This window comes from Onychomys torridus, chromosome 10 (assembly GCF_903995425.1).
Source record: "Onychomys torridus chromosome 10, mOncTor1.1, whole genome shotgun sequence".
Classification (NCBI taxonomy): domain Eukaryota; kingdom Metazoa; phylum Chordata; class Mammalia; order Rodentia; family Cricetidae; genus Onychomys; species Onychomys torridus.
This window is the reverse complement of record NC_050452.1, coordinates 44554920-44574012: the sequence shown is the minus strand read 5'-3', so window position 1 is coordinate 44574012 and position 19093 is coordinate 44554920. Positions and strand designations below refer to the sequence as shown.

Sequence of the window (19093 nt, the reverse complement as noted above, 5' to 3'; positions counted from 1 at the left end):
AGCTTTACTTTTCAGAACACCAACAAAATACCACGTAAGAGCTTGACCTCTAAACTAATCAGTGTTGAAGACAGGTATTAGGAAGCTAGCCTCAGCAGCAGTGAAGGGGAAAGAATTTCTGAAAGTAGCCAGGCAGGGGTGCTGCAGGCCCTTTTAGCCCAAGCACTCTGGAAGCAGAGGCAGGGGGAATCTCTGAGTTTTAGGCCAGCCTGGTCTACAAGTCAAGTTCGCAGATCCAGGACAGCCAGAGCTGTTGTTACACAGAGAAACCCTGTCTAGAAAACAACAAAAAAGGGCTCCTTAGCTCACGGGACATGCAAGCGGCTCTCAGGATGATGGCCAAGCAGGAGCGAAGCTGGTGGAGGCTACACCCTACAGAGGACGCGCTGGCGACCCTGGAGGTGAAGCAGGAGCCTCTGAGCCCTGAACCTGTCGACGCCCCAGCCTCTGCTAGCTGGAGCCGGTCCCCAGGCAAAAGGAAACACAAGTCCTCAGGGAGAAGAAGCGAGTCTCCACGGACCAAGAGAAGCCGGAGTTCCCACTACTCCTCGGTCAGAGTGAAGCAGGAACGTGAGGACCATGCACGGAGAGGTCGAGAGCAACACCAGCCCCGGAAGCCATCAGAACCGTGCCAGGGCAGAACTGGGAAGAGAGAGCGAGACCAGCACTCCAGTCGTTCCCACCAAAGGAGGAGCTGGGATGAGAGGACTGTCAGTGGGCAGGGTCGGGATGGAGACAGCCAGGATCTGCAGGCCCAGGAAGAAGAGAGGAACTTTCAGGATGCCAGGCGCCTCTGCCAGGAGCATCGCCAGCAGAAGGAAGGTGCTGGTGGTGAGGCTCAGGAGGTGATCCCTCGCCCTGCTGGTAACAGAAGTAAAGAGGTGTCTATTAAAGAAAAACCAAGCCTTGAACTTTCTGGGGCACTTCTTGAGGACACCAATACCTTCCGGGGTGTGGTCATTAAGTACAACGAACCCCCAGAGGCCCGGATCCCCAAAAAAACGGTGGCGTCTGTACCCCTTTAAAAATGAGGACATGCTTCCGGTCATGTACATCCACAGGCAGAGTGCTTACCTTCTGGGTCGGGATCGCCTCATCGCCGACATTCCCATCGACCATCCCTCTTGCTCAAAGCAGCATGCAGTCTTCCAGTACCGGCTTGTGGAGCACAGGCGTGCCGACGGCACAGCTGGACGGACGGTGAAGCCCTACATCATTGACCTGGGCTCAAGCAATGGAACCTTCTTGAACCACGCGCGTATTGAGCCACAGAGATACTACGAACTGAAGGAAAAGGATGTCCTTAAATTTGGGTTCAGCAGCAGAGAATATGTCTTGCTCCATGAGTCTTCAGACACCTCTGAAGCAGACAGAAAGGAAGAGGAAGAGGAGGAAATGGTGTCTGACAGCTAGCAACTGAGAAGCATCCCGCAGTTAGAAACCATTGTGAGTGGAGGCCTTGGGTTGACTCTCCAGCGTGTCCTTTTGCCTTAAGTCTTTCCTGTGTTGCTGCCCAGCTGTGTGGCCCTAGGAGAACTCTGACTTCGTGTTTTGTTGAACTCGGTACAGCAGCCGCCTGATTGTGTGCGTTTGTTTACAGAACAATCTCACCAACAACCGCACGTTGAGTTTTGGACAAAGTGTGTGGCTGTGGCGGGCGCCTTCGGAACTGCTGCACAAGGAAACTTAAGCCCTTGGAATGTGTACTGTGGCTTGTTCTCTTTGTACAGTTCTTGGGACCTATACAGTTGACTGAGCTTTGTGGACAAGGAGTTTTGCTTGGGGGACAAACTCTAGAACAGAGACTCTTAGTAAGCTTTGGGTGTCACCAAAACAACCTCCGGCATACACCAAAGGTCAGCTCATAGAAGCTGATTTGGCACTTAGTGTTTTTTGGGGGGTGACAATTTGCTACATGACCTCATTATTGACTGTCGAAGCTAAATGGACACTGTGACACCTGTGTAGACATGACTGTGTAGGGAGGTCATGACTTCTTCCAATAGATGCTGGTGTCCTATCAAGCACTGGGTTGTGGAGCTGCATCCTGTGAGGATTCCTGATTCCCCAGGAAACACAGACATGGCAGCTTTGATCATCTGGTCTTTTTCTTCAGCTTTGCATTTTCAAATGTTACCTCTCTTTTCTCCCTTTGAGAATCACACTGAATGACTTTGTAGAGGAGTTGGGTAGTTTCCACATTTCTAGGTTTCATCTTTGACTATGTGTTGGTATTTACTTCTCAAGGGTGGAAAGCAAGGGGCAGCCCAGCTTCTGAACTTCCCACCTGGGGTCTGGGTAAACAGAAAGGAGGTCATTACTTACAGTATGTGTGCTTGTAAATGGTGTGTTTCAGATCTTCATACGACAGTGTTTTGTAACAGAAATAATACCAGATGATAGGCAAAGCCTGCCTGCATTTAGAGAGCTGGTTTGCATCTACGTGTATTTTTGAGACTAAAAGAAATAAAATTTGTAACTATCAAAAAAATTTTATGTATATGAGTGCTTTGTAATTTGTGCATGCCTTGGAAGGCCAGAAGAAGGTGCTGGATGCTCTGGAGCTGGAATTAGAGACAAAGTCTGTCACTCTGTGGGTGCTGGCAACTGAACCCATCTTCTGTCTCCCAAGAGCTGGGATGGAAGGCGTGTTTCACCATGGCCAAGCCTGTTGCCTGGTTTTATTCCCAGTCCTCCAGAGGTAGCAGGTGGGTCTCTGTGAGTTCAGGGCCAGTCTGATCTACATGCTCTAGGCCAGGCAAGAGTACTAAGGGTACTAAGGGAACACTGTCTCCCAAAACCAAAGGAAATGCTGCAGAGAGTGCTCAGCTGGCTCCCTGGGGTTTACATAAAAAGCCAGATGTGGTGGCAGGCCTTTGAAATCCTAGCAGTCCTTTAGGGCCTTGGGAGGTGGGGACAGGAGACCCACTCAAGAGCTCCTGGGGGCCTGCTAGCTGGCATGGGTACTACACATCTGAGGAGCAGAAACAAGAGAAAGCATGCCTCAGGCAAGTCTAAGGCAAGAACAGTCTCCCCAAAGCTATTCTCTAGTCACACATGTGCTGGGGCCTGCTCATACGCACAAAAACACAATACTGTAAAATAAATAAATCTTTAAAAATGAAGAAAGAGGCAAACTTTGAAGGACATTGTGATGGAGAAAATGAAATGATCGGGACAGCATTTACCTAGGGAGAACTACACTGAGTCGGAGAACTATGAAAAACCAAAAACAAACGTGTATGAAGTGGTGCGCTCCAGAGCACATGCATTTTTGAGGCCAGAGGATGATGTAGAGTAAGTATCCTTGCTTAGGCACTACCGACTTTAAAAAAAAAAATTGAGAGTTTGGGGACTTAGTTTATTGGTAGAGTGCTTGCCTAGCAAGCACAAGGCCCTGGGTTCGGTCCCCAGCTCTGGAAAAAAAAATTGAGACAGAGTCTCTGCCCTGGGATCCCAAAGTAGGCTTGGCTGGCTGCCCAGTCAGCCCCTGGGATCTGCCTGTCTCCACACCCTTAGCCCTGGGATTACAAGCACACACTACACACTTGCTTTTATTATTATTTAGTTGTTGATTGATTATGTGTGTGTGTGTGTGTGTGTGTGTGTGTGTGTGTGTGTGTGTCTGTGTGTGTGTGTTTGTTGTGTGTGTGTTGTGTGCATGTATGAATGCAGGCAGGCACGTGTGTGTGCCACAGTGCACATGCAGAGATCAGAGAATCATCTGCAGTAGTCCTTCCCTGTTGTGGGACCCTCAAGCTTATAGGCGAGTACTTTTATCTGCTGAGCCAGCTTGTTGAGCTACCTTGGCATTGTGAAAATGTGGGTCCTCAGGATTGAACACCACTTCCTCATGCTTGCAAGGCAAGCGCTTAATAGATTGGACCATCTCCCCAGCACTGGAAAGAACACTTCAGAAACGTTCAAGCCATGGCTTCAGGGAGAAGTAGCTGCTCCTGCTCTGGCTCCATAAACACTGTGTCTTTGGCCCCATCTCTCCTTCCTTTGCTATCTCCCATCACCCAGAACTGTTTCTCTGTTCCTCTGTCTTCTCTTGTTCTTCTCACAAACACCATCCCTCTAAATAATCTCAAGTTTTCCCGGGTCTTCAAATTCACGTCAAGGCAAATGACCTCCAACTCTGTATGTCTTCGCTCTGGAATCACATTTCCACCGGCATTCTAGACTCCTCTGCTGGGCTTTGTGGTTAATTCCTCTTTGTTACACTCTGGTTCTGAGGGTCTGCTTCATTGTCAATGGATCCTGTCCAAATCCCTTGCCTTGCAAGTGACTGATTGAAATGAGCACCACTATTCCTTTTGGTCCCAAGGAATAGTTCAGGGAGGGCCTAAATGAGAGCCAGAATAGGCATTGAAAGTCAAATCTAGAGGGAAAAAAAGACCCCCTACCCCTCCAGCATAGTCAGTCATGAGCACATGGAAAAGGTCAAAGGAGTGAGTGAAAGAATTCTTTTAAATAATACATACACACGGTGGCCGTGGTGGCCCAGGCCTTTAATCCCAGCACTCGGAAGGCAGAGCCAGGCGGATCTTTGAGTTTGAGGACAGCCTGGTCTACAGAGCAAGATCCAGGACAGGCACCAAAGCTACATGGAGAAATCCTGTCTTGAAAAACCAAAACAAAAAACAAAACAAAACAAAAACCCAAACAAACAAACAAACAAATAAAAACCCCAACAAGAACAAAAAAGAAACTAGACATCAAAATATTGAACAATCCGGGGCTAGAGAGATGGCTCAGAGGTTAAGAGCACTGCTTGTTCTTCCAGAGGTCCTGAGTTCAATTCCCAGCTACCCCATGGTGGCACACAACCACCTGTAATGAGATCTGGTGCCCTCTTCTGGTGTGTCGGTGTACATGCAGATAGAGCACTGTATGTAATGAATAAATTTTAAAAATTAAAAAAAATACTAAACCATCCCATTAAAAAATGGGCTATCCCAGCACTCAGGAGGCAGAGGCAGGCAGATCTCTTTGAGTTTGAGGCCAGCCTAGTCTCCAAAGCAAGTTCCAGGAAAGGTGCAAAGCTACACAGAGAATCCCTGTCTCAAAAACCCAAAATAAATAAAAATAAAAATAAATAAAAAATGAAGAACTGATTGAACCAAGTTTCTCACTGGGTTAAGTCAGTTAAGGAGCCTTCATGTTTCAGTCAAGGTTCTCTGTTCTTTCTGTCTCCATAAACATCTTGTCCTAGTTCCTGACTTTCATCCCAGATTACTGTCCACCAGTGACATCACTTCCCTCCTACAACAGACGTTCTACAGCAAAACATTTTGTTTTTTTTTTTTTTTTTCTATTTTTGAGACAAGGTTTCTCTGTGTAGCCCTGGCTGTCCTGGAACTCCCTGTCTAGACAAGGCTGGCCTTGAACTCACAGAGATCTGCCTGCCTCTGCCTCCTGAGTGCTGGGATTAAAGGTGTGTGCCACCATGCCTGGCTTACAACAAAACTTTCTAATTGGAGGCCCTAGGCCTTGAATTCTTTCTTCTTCCGTCAAGTCACTCCACCATTTCTACAGTGTCTCCGCTGTCATCACCTTGCAGAAGATGCAATACAGCTGTGGTAATGACAAACACCTGTAACGCTAACCCTTGTGAGGTTGAAGCAGGAAGGTTGTGAATCTGCGGTCAGCTGGGATACATAGAGAAAATCTCAACACACACAGAAAATGGAAGCAGAGAGGTGGGTTTCACCAAAACAACCTCCGGCATACACCAAAGGTCAGCTCATAGAAGCTGATTTGGCACTTAGTGTTTTGTGGGGGGTGACAATTTGCTACATGACCTCATTATTGACTGTCGAAGCTAAATGGACACTGTTTCGCCTGTGTAGACATGACTGTGTAGGGAGGTCATGACTTCTTCCAATAGATGCTGGTGTCCTATCCTGCACTGGGTTGTGGAGCTGCGTCCTATGAGGATTCCTGATTCCCAAAGAAACACAGACATGGCAACTTTGATCGTCTGGTCTTTTTCTGGACCGGATTTCTCGGTATAACTGCTTCTGCCTGCCCGAGTGCTGGGATTAAAGGCGTGTGCCACCACTACTGCTTAGCTCAAAAATTGTTCTTAAACTAGGCATGGTGGCACATAATCCCAGCACCTGTGAGGTTGAGGGAGGCAGAACTTTGTGAGTTGAAGGCCAGCCTGGTCTACATAGCGAGTTTCAGGCCAGCCTGGGCTCTATTAGTAAAACCCTGTCTCAAAAAGTCTCCCAAACAAAACAACAAACAAAAATCCCCATTAAGGAAAAAGGAATTTTTCCCCAAAGGCTACAATACAGCTGGTCTCTAGTAACATTCTGAGCGTTAACCAGATGTGCAGCCACACTGATAGTGTACAAGTCTACTTCTCAAGGACCCCTCTAAAAAGACATCAGACACTAAACCCACACTGAACGATGTGCTCTTAGTCGTCGTGAGGACCTCGTTCAGTTAGTAAGTTACTCATGGCTTCTCTTCTGCACTCCGAGTCGCTCCAGCAGGTTTCAGCATCGCTAACTGGCAATGGAAATTCCCCAGGAATTCAGATGGGAGCCAGCTGCAAACCGGGTTCCGTGGATCTCTTCTCTCCTGATAAGAGTTGAGGAGAAGGGCCCAAAGAGACGAAAACAAAACAAAACAAAAAGCAAGGTAGCATGGTGGCACCATTTTGTAATCCCAGAAGCTCAAAGACTTTAGGCAGGAGAATTCCGAGTTCTTACTATGTGGACATAGAAAGAGAGAGCTAGAGAGAGAGTTGGTGGATGACCAATTACCTCCAGGATAATGTCCTCGAGTCCCTTCACTCGTTAGCACTTACTGGGTGTTTTCTGGATGTCATTCATTGCACCCAGACAAGAAGAGAACTTGATCAGGAGGAAGTCTTGGGCTGTGGCCCCGGGCATGAGCTTCCTCTCTCCCATTATATACAAGTACACTTTTTTTTTTTTTAAGTCCTTCAAAAGGAAGTAGGACTTTGGAAGCTGAAAACTCAGTTTGACAGAAGAGGGGTTATTGAGAAACTGTTCTGAACTGGAGAGATGGCTCAGTGGTTATTGAGAAACTGTTCTGACCAGGTGTTTTGATCTCCAGTAGAATGCTCAATTGTCTAGATGGGATATTTTGTTTTGTCTTTGCAACACAGTTCACATAATTTCCTGAGACCTTAACTATGACTGTTTCCATATTCTGAGACACAGCTAGGAACAAAACACACAGTATTTGCTTTGGATAAGTCAGTGACTTTCAAATCCTGTTTCCTTCCCATGTTGATTAACAAGAAGTAACTGACTTCAAACTCAAGATGTGTCTTGGAACCTAAAATCCTATCCTAAACACTTAGCTCTCTGGCTCCCCCTAGTTTCAGTGATTTGACAAGAAAGAAAGGTGTGTGGGATTGTGGGGAGAGAATAGAGAGAGGGGAGAGGGGGGGGGGCTGGTGAAATTCAAATACTATCAAGTCGTTACAACTTTTAAAAAAACATTTACTTATTATGTGTGCATTAGTATGTAGGTACACATGTCTTTTTAATCCTTTTTGTTTGTTTTGTTTTTGCTTTTGTTTTCGAGACAGGGTTTCTCTGTGTAACTTTGCGCCTTTCCTGGAACTCACTCTGTAGACCAGGCTGGCCTCGAACTCACAGAGATCCACCTGGCTCTGCCTCCGAATGCTGGGATTAAAGGCGTGTGCCACCACCAACCGGCTACACAATTTTAAAAATCAAACAAAAACAAAGAAACAAAAATGCATCGCTTGGGTCATTGCGACATTCGGTGGATAAAAGTGTTTTCTGACAAGCTGGAGGACCTGAGTTAGATTCCTGGGACCCCCATGATGGAGGGAGACAACTAACTCCCCAAACTACCTCTGACCTCCACATGTGCCAGGAGATACTGGTGTGTGCACACACACACTAAATATGATAATAAAAAAACATAGCAAGCACTAGATGTGTTGGAACAGTCCTACAGTCCCAGATCCTCTATCACGGGAGTTCAAAGCCATCTGAAATACACAATACCCTGGATAAACATTCAAATAACTAAAGATAAAATGAAAAAAGCATCTAATCAAATAATGCATGCCAGTTTAGTGTACTGTCATTCAGCAACCCTTCAGTCCCTAAGTCTCATGCAAGTACATATTCAGACACAATCTCTGAAGCAAGGGACATGGGGCATTGGCTACTTTCCTTCTTACAACCCATTCAATCAAAACAGCTGTGCATATCCATGGTGATTCCAGCCCCTCTTCCTTGCCCAGCTTCCTATGGATCTTGATGCATTTCAGTGTTCTCCCTTTAAGGCAGAATTGACAGAAGCAGACTGGAAGAGAAGCCATTTCAGAGCTAGAGAAACACTGAGTAATTTAAATGTTTCTCAGTATAACGCGACCCAAGGCTGTGGCAAGGAGAACAGTTCCCATACACACGTATGAAAGCAGTTCGCTTCTCTTGGCTTTATTCCTTTACCCCTTCTCTTTGTCACGCCCCGCAGCTTTTCTGTTTCTAGCCCTGTTTTATTGTATTTACATTTTTTAAATATTATCTCAGCAATCCTTTCTCATTTTCTTTTTACTACTGAGAACACTGTAGAAATGTACACTTTAAAAAATTTGTCGGGTTGGGGATTTAACTCAGTGGTAGAGCACTTGCCTAGCAAGCACAAGGCCCTGGGTTCGATCCTCAGCTTAAAAAAAAACCTGTCATAATGTACTTTTGTTATGTCTTGGAATAGAAATTGGGATGGAAGAGGAGAAGTTTCAGATATAAGAAATTTGGGTTCGATTCATTTTTTGCCTCTATAGAGAAATAGCGCCTTCTTGTGTTTTACAATAATAATTTGTATTTGAACCACTTTTTTTGTTTGCTTTTTGTTTTGTTTTTCCAGACAGGGTTTCTCTGTGCTGTTTTGGTGCCTGTCCTGGATCTCACTCTGTAGACCAGGCTGGCCTCGAACTCACGGAGATCCTCCTGCCTCTGCCTCCCAAGCGCTGGGATTAAAGGCGTCCATCACCACCGCCCGGCTTGCACCATTTTTTTTTTTTTTTTGAGTCGAGGATCGAACCTAAGGCCTCATCTTGCTAGGCAAGCGCTCTACCACTAAGCTAAATCCCCAACCGGCTTGCACCACTTTTATAAGCATAACTTTCTCCCTATTTCAGAGGTAAAAAGTCACAAGATCTCTGTCCAGTGATCAGTTTCTGCCAGCAGTTTGTGATGGCTAATTTTCATTGTGATGGCTAATTTACGTGACTTGATTTGGAATCTAGGCGATACCCCTTGGATGTGTCTGTAAGGATTTTTTTCAGAGATGTTTAAATGAAAAAGAATAACCAACTCTGAAAGTGGGGTACACCATTCCGCAGTCCAGCACTGAAGAAAATGGGAACAGAGGAAGAAGCCCCCGGAGCACGGGCATTCATCTGCTTCCTGATGGTAGATGTACGGACTGCTGGCTCACTCCTGCATCCACAGGAAGAGCTGCTCGGCAGCTATTGCTAGCATTCAGCCATTACACTGGCCTGCTCTCGAGGATCCTGCAACAGCAAGACGCTTCAGCAGCAACTGTAGCCAAGATATGATAGTGTGGCTACTGCCGCCACAGACGCACACTTTGCCTATGTGCCTGCGCTATATCCCCTCATTAAAAAGCAAGTGTCGCCGGGTGGCAGAGGCAGGCGGATCTTTGTGAGTTCGAGGCCAGCCTGCTCTACAGAGCGAGATCCAGGAAAGGCGCAAAGCTACACAGAGAAACCCTGTCTCGAAAAACAAAACAAAACAAAAAACCAAACAAACAAAAAAAGCAAGTGTCTTCTCTCCCACTCTCTTTCTTCCTTCCACTCTCAATCAGAGGCCATCTCTGCACACACACACACACACACACACACACACACACACACACACACACTCACACACACACACACACTAAACCTCTCACCTGAGCTCTGTTGCATGGTGTGACTTTGTGGCAACCCTTGGCTCCAACCCCCTAAGGTACTCTCCCCTGCTGTTAAATCATTACAACTATCCCTTCCCCACCACAGTGGACTGTGACCCTAAATAAGCCCTTCCTTCCTAAGTTGGTAAAGCATGTTGTGACTATAAAGAGGAAAGTAACAAATCCAGAAAACTGGTACCAGGAGTGGGGTCGACACTGTGATAAACTTGATCAGGAGGTACTCAGGGCTCTGGACCGGATTTTCAGGAAGAATTGGGGGGTGTTTCAGGCTAGAGAAGACCTAGGTATGGCAAGCAGTGCCAATGAGGCCATTCTAGTCAGAGCTTGGAAGACCAGAAGGATGAGAGAAGTGTGGACAGTGAAGACACCGCTCCTGAGGCTTCAGAAGGGAATAAAGGCTATTGGGAACTAGGCTGGAGGCCATTCACGTTACATTCTAAAACCACACTAGCTGTGTTCAATTACCCCATTGTTTCCTGAACACAACAACACCTTTTTGCATGTCTGGAACATCTTTTCTGTCTTCTCTGCTTGTTTTATACTTATCCATCTTTTCAGATATCCTCACCAGCAAGGCCACTGGGGAAGTGGAGGCAGAAGGATCAGAAGTTCAAGGCCATCACTGGCTACATAGGGAGTTTGGGGCCAGCCTGGGCCACAATGAGATCTAGTCTCCAAAACTCACAGATCAGATAAGCCACACGTTGGCTTGTATTCTCAGGAGTTTCCTGAACTGACCCTGGGAACAGACCCTCACGGGGCTTCACTCTTCTGCAGTTCCTGCACCACACGCTGAACTGGAGTTCTTGGTTTTTTGTTTTCTTACTGTCTTGTTTACTGACATAACTATCTGGCAATGCAACTTTAGTGCCTTCAAGACAGATACTGACTCAGTTATAACCCAAGAGCAAGCAAGTGCTAATAGACAGGAACGGTTCTGGAACAGTTTACCAAACTGATCTGAAAATACCGCCACACTCAGAGAACGTAGGGAGGGCAGAGAAGAAACCAGACGCTAAAAATATCATGCATAAACTCTGCAGTGGCTGAATTTGAAGATGCTCGTGGAAAGAGATGGCTGGATTGCCTCTTGAGATTTGAAAACTGCATAAATGATGCAATTAAACGTAGAGCTGAAGCTCTTTGATTTCTTGCTAACAATGCAGTGTATGGAAATTCAGATCAAGTGGTAAAATGTAAGGCTAGCTCATCTCCCCAGAGAGAATGGATTACTTGGAAGAGGGGAAACTGGTATAGCAAAATTTTCACTATTACCAGAGCACCTTGCCTTTTCCCTGAGTTACAATTATTTTTCACTTTGAGAGAGATGACTCTTTTTGCTCCTGCCATTTTAAAGGACTTCATTTTAATAATAAGGCAGGTCTATTACCGTCTCTGTATTTTAGAATAAATATTACAAGGGGGATATTTTACAGAAAAGAATATGTCATGAGTTATAGTTATTATTTGTTACACAAGAGAACAATGGTAAATGCACTTTGGAGTGGCTGGGATATTTTTAAAGTAAGGAGGTCTTTAGTAAACTGACTGTGATGCATTTGAGCAGGCTAATCCAGAAATACTAGCTATAATAATAGCATTTTCTAGCAGGATATGCAAATGTCAGGAAAACTGATGCTCCGAGCAAGACAGACGAGGAACAGAAGGTGCGGTGAAGACAGATGACAGGAAGAAGCAAAATTAATCAGCTCCGACTTGGCTTCCATCTTCCATCACAAATAATCTTCCTCTAACCGGAAGGTGTAAGGCCTGCATGGTAAGGAGGGAGATTAAGTCCAGACAGTAAGGAACAGAGAGCATCTAGACCTTGGGCAAAACTTTACCTATCTGGTTTGCTTAAAGCACTTGAAACATGGTGGTGTCTCTGTTAGGAACAGGAGAGGTACCAAGTGACTAGAAAGGGACAAATGTCCTCATTTTCTGAAACACACACACACACACACACACACACAGGCAAAAAAACAAAACAAAAAAAACCAATAAACTCATGACTGCATCTGTCCTTGGCAAAATTCTGGAAATGATAATAGATAAATAGATTGTGAGATTTTTGATGAAAACGGGGTATAAGGCATGAACTCAGTAAACAGTAAGTGATTTAAAGTAAGTGCTCTTGACTGGGGATGGAACTCAGTGGTTGAGAGCATGCACTAGACCCTTGATTTGATCCTCAGCATGACGAGAAAAATAAAAAAATAATACAATGGTATAGTGATATTTTATTTGTATTGAAATGTGATTTTATTTATATGTTAATAAAGTTGCCTTGAGGTCAGAGCAAGCCAGAGCAGAAGCTGGGTGGTAGTGGTGCACGCCTTTAATCCCAGCACTTGGGAGGCAGAGCTAGGTAGATCTCTGTGTGTTCAAGGACACAGCCAGCATGGCAACACATGCCTTTAATCTCAATACCAACCATAGAAGACCTGGAGGTCTGTACAAACAGACAATGACGAGGAGGTCATGTGGCTGGGTTTACAACCAATGAGAAAACAGAACAGAAAATCTATAAAAAAGATAGGACACACAGAGGTAGCTCTCTTGCGAAGAGGAAGAACCGCAGAAGCAGTGAAGGGTAAGGTTTTCCGCTCTTGCTCTGACCTCGTGGTTTTTAACTCTGCAATTGGTTCTGTGTTTCTTATTTAACAAGCCGGTTACATCTACACAATGGGGGCCAGTGAGATGGCTCATCAGGTAAAGTTGCCTCTACCAAGCCTGAGATCTGGGTTCCATTCTGAGGACCCACCTGGTAGAAGCAGAGAACCAACTGTTGCCAGCCGACCTGTGATTTACACATGTAAGCTGTAGCATGTCCACGCACACAAACACTCAATCAATTTGAAAATAGAAAATAAAACAAAGCAATGTATATAACCAACCTATAGCCAACATTATAGTAATTGCAGAAAAGCTCAGAGTGTTTTTGCTGAAATCAGAAACAAGGTAAGTGTTCACGTTTCGTACTCTTACATAATGTGGTGCTTGAAGTCTCACACAGAGCAGTAACACAGAGAGAAGGGGATACAAATAGGAAAGGAACAAGTCCAACCACCCCAGCCTACATTGAGAAACCCCACAAATTCCACCAGAAAACTCTTAGAATTGAAAACATTTTCAGCCAAGAATCAGGATAAAAAAAATCAATATACAAAAATCAGTAACCTTTCCATACCCCGATACAAACATCCTGAGAAAGAAGTCAGGAAAACAATCTCATTCACAGGAGCTTAAATACCTTGGGGGCTGGAGAGACGACCCCATCAGTAACGTGATTGCTGTCCAAGGCAGAGGACCTATGTTCAGATCCCCATCACCCTTGTAAAGCCAGATGCTTTGGTACACCACTGTGATCTAAGTGCTGGGGAGGCATAGAAGAATCCTGGAAGTTGCTGGCCAGATCAGTGGTACAGAGTAATTGAGGGAGACGCCCAATATGGACCTCTGACCTTCTCATGCATGTGCATACACATACCCCTATATACACAAGAATAAAAAGCATAGGGACAGATGGGATAGCTCACACTTTTCATCACAGCACCTGAGAGGCAAAGGCAGGTGAGTTCAGGGTCAGCAGAGTTTACAGAGAGAGCTCCAGGACAGCCAGGAACCTGTGGAACCCCGTTACAAACAAAACTAACCAAATTCCAATGCGACACACATACTGGACATACAGTCCACAGTGGAGTTCTAGAGAACAAACAGGAAGAACTTGCAACCTTTCCGGGCCCCGTGTGCCAGTATCCACGAACACTGAGGCTGCCGAGACAAAAGGCTCCCATCCTCCTCTCTGCCACACAGCACCATGTGGAACCTGCTAGAACCAGGAGGCTCTGAGAACTTTACCTTTCAGCTCCGTACTGCTGTGCCAACAACTCACTCCATAAACTACTGCTGCTCTCAGCGTTGGTCAGAAACCTTTTTTGTAGTGGGCAGTAGTCAGTACAGACTCTTAACTGGTCAAAGCGCTGAGAAAACGCCGCTTCTGAGCGCTCAGCCCCAAAGAGGACATCTGTATTGACTCCCTCATCAGACTCGGGGAACATAGGTGAAAAGTGGCCAGAAAGAACGTAAGAGCCGGATGACAGGGAAGAGTGCTGCCAGATGCTGTCTTGTAGATGCAGTGTGGCCACTGCGTTCATAAACTCATAGCAGCGGTGGTTACCTGCACCAGACCTGCACAAGATGAAGCCTGCTAAGATTCCAGCAAGGAGGGGAAGGGGAGCATGGGATTCCGCCACCAGCTGAAGAGCCATTGGCCGTGGTTGGCTGCTGGAGGGATAGTCTCTTTTCTTTCAGGGTGTGTGGCCACTGGTAAGTTGCTACTATTCCAGTAGATGGGCTCACACCCATGTGAATATGGGCAGCACACATTGGACTTTTTTTTAATTTAAAACAAATTTTTCCATTATTTTAATAACAATGTATTTTTATTTCATGATTTTAATAACAAAATATTTTGATTTTTTTTTTTCCAGACAGGGTTTCTCTGTGTAGCTTTGGTGCCTGTCCTGGATCTTGCTCTGTAGTCCAGGCTAGCCTCGAACTCACAGAGCTCCACCTGGCTCTGCCTCCCGAGTGCTGGGATTAAAGATGTGTGCCACCACTGCCCAGCAACAAAATTTTTTAAAATTAATTTATTTAATTTTCTATTATCAGCTTGATACAGTATAAATTCTTATCCTAATAGTGAAATGTTTGATTGAGGCTTGCCCAATAATTGAGTAAAACCAAAACTTATTATAAGCCACAGTCATCCTAGGGTCCCCCCTGCTATATAGCCTCCCTGGTTCTGTGGATTGCTTTATATTTAGAATCTTTGCTTTATATTTAGAATCCACTTATGAATGAATACATACCATGTTTGTCCTTCTGGGTTTGGGTTACCTCACTCCCAACAAAATATTTTGAAAACAATATATTCTGATAATATCTTCCTCTCCCCCAAATCCTCTCAGACCCTCACCTCCCTACTCATCCAACTTTATGTGTTATATCTCTCAAAATTAATAAATAAAAACAAGACCTGAAGTTGGGAAGGACCTGTGGGGAGAGAGTTCAGGGGTACGAAGGGGAAATGAGAGGGTAGATATGATCAAATGCACTGTATGTATGAAATTATCAAAACACTATTATTTTAGAAGTTCCAATTTTAGTCTTTACAGAAATAGAAAATGAAACCCTAAAATTCATATTGTCGCACAAAATACTCCAACTACCCAAAACAATCATGAGCCAAACCAACCAAAGACCAAAAAACCCCACAATGTTGGAGGCACCGCCACATGTGATTCAAAGACGTCTGAGCCATAGTGACAAGAACGCCATGACAGGTGTGACTCCATAACCCCAGGGAAAGGAGGTTCTGAGGGGATCATGGTGGAGTAGGGGCATCTACTAAGTTCCAGAAGTCCTGTCTAGCCCTGGAATGCCGTAACCATACACCCAGGAATAGGAAGGCCGTGGAGAGAGTGGCTAAGCGGCTGAGCATGGATCTGATAAAGGACGACTTCTAGAGCCTACAGGAGATCACCGCAGCAGAGAACCCTGAACTTGACTTCATTGAGGGCAGTCCCTCCTCAGAACCAGGTAGATGAGCAAAGGTGACATCTGTTAAGAAGATGCTGTGAGGTGTCCGAAATGACAGTGCACAGTCCCTTCTTGCAATGAGAAAGCACTTTGAAAGGAATATAAAGGCTTCTTTCAGAACCTTGAATGAAAACCTCGTGTGTGCTCTCAAAATACAAGAGAAGCAAAAGCAAGCCCTTCATTCCAGGTACTCTCGGCTGATCCAGACTTTGCTTCAACAGTGGTAGACAAAGGTGCAGGAAATTAAGGAACAAGAAAAACTCACTACTATAACTCACAGCAAAGAAAGACTTTAAGTTAGAAGGGCTCACCAAGCAAAGCCTCACAAAGCTAAAATTTGGACTGGCAAGGTGCTTCAGTAGATAAAGATGCTTGTGTCAAGACTGATGACCTGAGTTCAATTCCTAGAACTCATATGGTGGGAGACAAATGACTCCTGCAAATTGTTCTCCAGTCATTGCATTCCTGAGTGTGCGTGCACGAACATAGACACAAAGTAAGAAATAAATGCAAATATAAAACTGGAGCTGGGCTGGGCGGTGGTGGTGCACGTCTTTAATCCCAGCACTCGGGAGGCAGAGGCAGGTGGATCTACAAAGCAAGTTCCAGGAAAGGTGCAAAGCTACAGAGAGAAACCCTGTCTCAAAGAACCAAAACCAACCAAACAAACAGAAACATCAAAAAAACTGGAGCTGGCAGATGTAGCTCAGTGGTAAGGCACTTGTCTAGCATGCCCAAGGCCCTCGGTTCAATCCCCTGAGTGCCAGGTATGATCATGCATGCTTTTAATCCCAGCACTTGAGAGGCAGAGGCAGGCAGATCTCTTTGAGTTTGAGGTCAGCCTGGTCTACAAAGCAAGTTCCAGGTCAGCCAAGACTATATTGTAAGACCCTGTCTCAAAACAAACAACAGTAACCACAAAAGAAACACGTAATATAAAAGTCAGGGAGGGACAGTACTGGAGGTTAAAGGTTTAAACAGGGGTGTGACAGGGGAAAAGGAGCCGAGTTAGGTAGGGATGGCTTATTCAAAGCCGAGGATGTATGAAAAGTCTATGGAGGACCAGCCCCCACTTATGTACTCCAGGAACTCTTGAGGAATGAGGGTTAAGAGACTTAGTTAGAAGTAGTGGGGAGAGAAACAGAGAAAAAACACAGGATAGACTTGGGTGGGCCTGGATCCTTATCTACTGGCCCAGAACTTTATTCCAAACGTCTATTTATAACAATGCCAAGGGGTGGAGTAAAAGACCTCCCCCTTGCTAGTTAGACCCTTACAAACCTGGTACCCAGGCCCATGGTCCAATCAACCTCCCATGCAGTCCTGCTGGGTACAGCCACTAGGAAACCTAGTAGGCACCAATAAAAGTCCTTATGAAAACTCACTACTTGCCAGACAGGGTGGCACACACCTTTAACCCAGCATTGGGAGGCAGAGGCAGGTGGATCTCTGAATTTGAGGCCAGCCTGGTCTACAAAGTGAGTGAGTTCCAGGATAGCCTGGGGTACACAGAGAAACCCTGGCTCCAAAACCAAACCAAACCAAACCAAACCAAACAACAAACAAAAACAAAAGAGAAAGATCTAATGATTTGTATGTGTGTGGGGTAGTATTTATTGAAATTATTGTGTTTGTGTGTGTGTACGCACATGTGCATTTATATCATGGTATGCATGTGAAGGTCAGAGATCAAGTGGTTAAGAGTTGATTCTCTCTATCCACCATGTGTGTCTCAAGGCTTGAACTTGGGTTGTTGGGTTGTTGACAAGTGCCTTTACCTCGTAAGCCATCCCATTACCCCCTCCCCCCACTACTTTTGAAAGCTACTTCAATATTTCTTTAAGAGTTTGAATACAGGTACCCTGCATGGGTGGCTAATGCTTCCCCTAGGAGACATGGTCAGTAAATGAAAATCTTAGTGGTAGGCATAGGATGTCTCCCGTGAGTTTTTGGTTAGGGTGGCCTCAGGGACTCCCAGAACACCACAGGCTATTGCCCTTGCTCTTGGTCACTGTCATAGGGTTCCCTTTGTTGTGATAAAACACCATGGCCATAAGCAACTGGGAATGGTTTACTTTGCTTAAACTTCCACATAAGTCTGTCACTGGAGGAGAAGCCATGGAAGAATGCTGCCTACTGGCTCGCTCCCCATGGCTTTCTTGGAACAGTCAGAGCAACCAGCCCAGGGGCGGCACTGCCACAGTGGGATGGGGCCTCCCACATCAATCATCCAGTCAAGGAAATGCACCACAGGCTTGCCCACGGGCCCATCCAGTGGGGACATTTTCTGACTTGGAGCTCCCTCTTTCCAAAGGACTCTAGTTGTGTAAAGTGAACACAAAACTATTGCCTGCCCTAAGGAGATGGTAGGACATTATTGCTGTAGACACAGCACACTTTGGCTGTAGGACTTCGAGAAGTCGAGCTGACTTCTTCCCTGATGGGTTAGTTTTCATCGTGTCTGAAGGTGCTACACATCAATGGACCCTGAGTAATGCTGTAATACCTACCAGCCAGAAATGGGATTACTGGTGCAACAGCAGCATGACTTATGAGGAGGCAGATAACCTTTTTTTTTTTTTTTGGTTTTTCGAGACAGGATTTCTCTGTGTAGCCTTGCAAACCTTTCCTGGATCTCGCTCTGTAGACCAGGCTGGCCTCGAACTCACCAAGATCCACCTGGCTCTGCCTCCCAAGTGCTGGGATTAAAGGCGTGCGCCACCACTGCCCAGCTATAACTAGTTTTTTTATTGGCTCTTAGCCCGCTCTACAGCAGGAAATTCATGCCTCTTACTACTGTAAACCTGGGGGTGAGTGGATGGGGGAAATGGCTAAGGAGACCCCAGAGGCCCTAGTAGGGAACTTACACATTGCTAAAATGCCTTCTAACTATTTCTTGGAGCTTAGTAGATTAGTGTTGCTTTCAGCCTTGGCATTACAGAGACTGATAACTCATCAGTGCTGAGAGTATGTGATGGTTGTGTGCTCAGCCCTAAATGGACTTGTATATCAATAACTCCCTCCAAGGCTCAGAGAACATCATAGAGAGGGACCATGAAGAATTCAAGACCCAAAAGATGGGGACAGGTGCTGTGAAATGCTATCTTTTGAATATGACCAGACTGTTGAACTCATGAGCTTTTTCCAGGTATGGCTTCCTGAACAAGACCTGCAGAAGAACAGGCCAAGAAGATCAGTCAACAATCCAGCTGCCTACTAATTGGACTTAGTAGGTTACAAAACAAACAACAAACAAACAAACCCCAAATCCCCAAACAAAAACCAGGTCAGGAAGTGGTAGCGGAACTTGCTGGCACAGGTCAGAGGGAATTGGATGGAAGAGCTGGGAGTGAGTATGGTCAAGATACATTGAACACATGCATGAAATCCTTAAAGAATAAATTGAAGACATCCTAAAGTAAACAAATAAGAATTTTAGCCAGTGAAGGCACTCACCTGTAATCCCAGCACTCAAGAGGCAGAGGCAGGCGGATCTCTGTGAGTTCCAAGCCAGCCTGGTCTACAG

At 45.5% G+C, this 19093-nt stretch overlaps 1 protein-coding gene across 1 annotated transcript; it reads left to right on the top strand.

Moving 5' to 3' along the window:
- Window positions 1–314: 314 nt before the first annotated feature.
- On the top strand, window positions 315–1413 carry LOC118591877 (smad nuclear interacting protein 1-like). Its single transcript, XM_036200333.1, is given in 2 exon segments — window positions 315–992; window positions 994–1413. Coding segments are annotated over 2 exon segments (1098 nt in total).
- Window positions 1414–19093: the final 17680 nt, after the last annotated feature.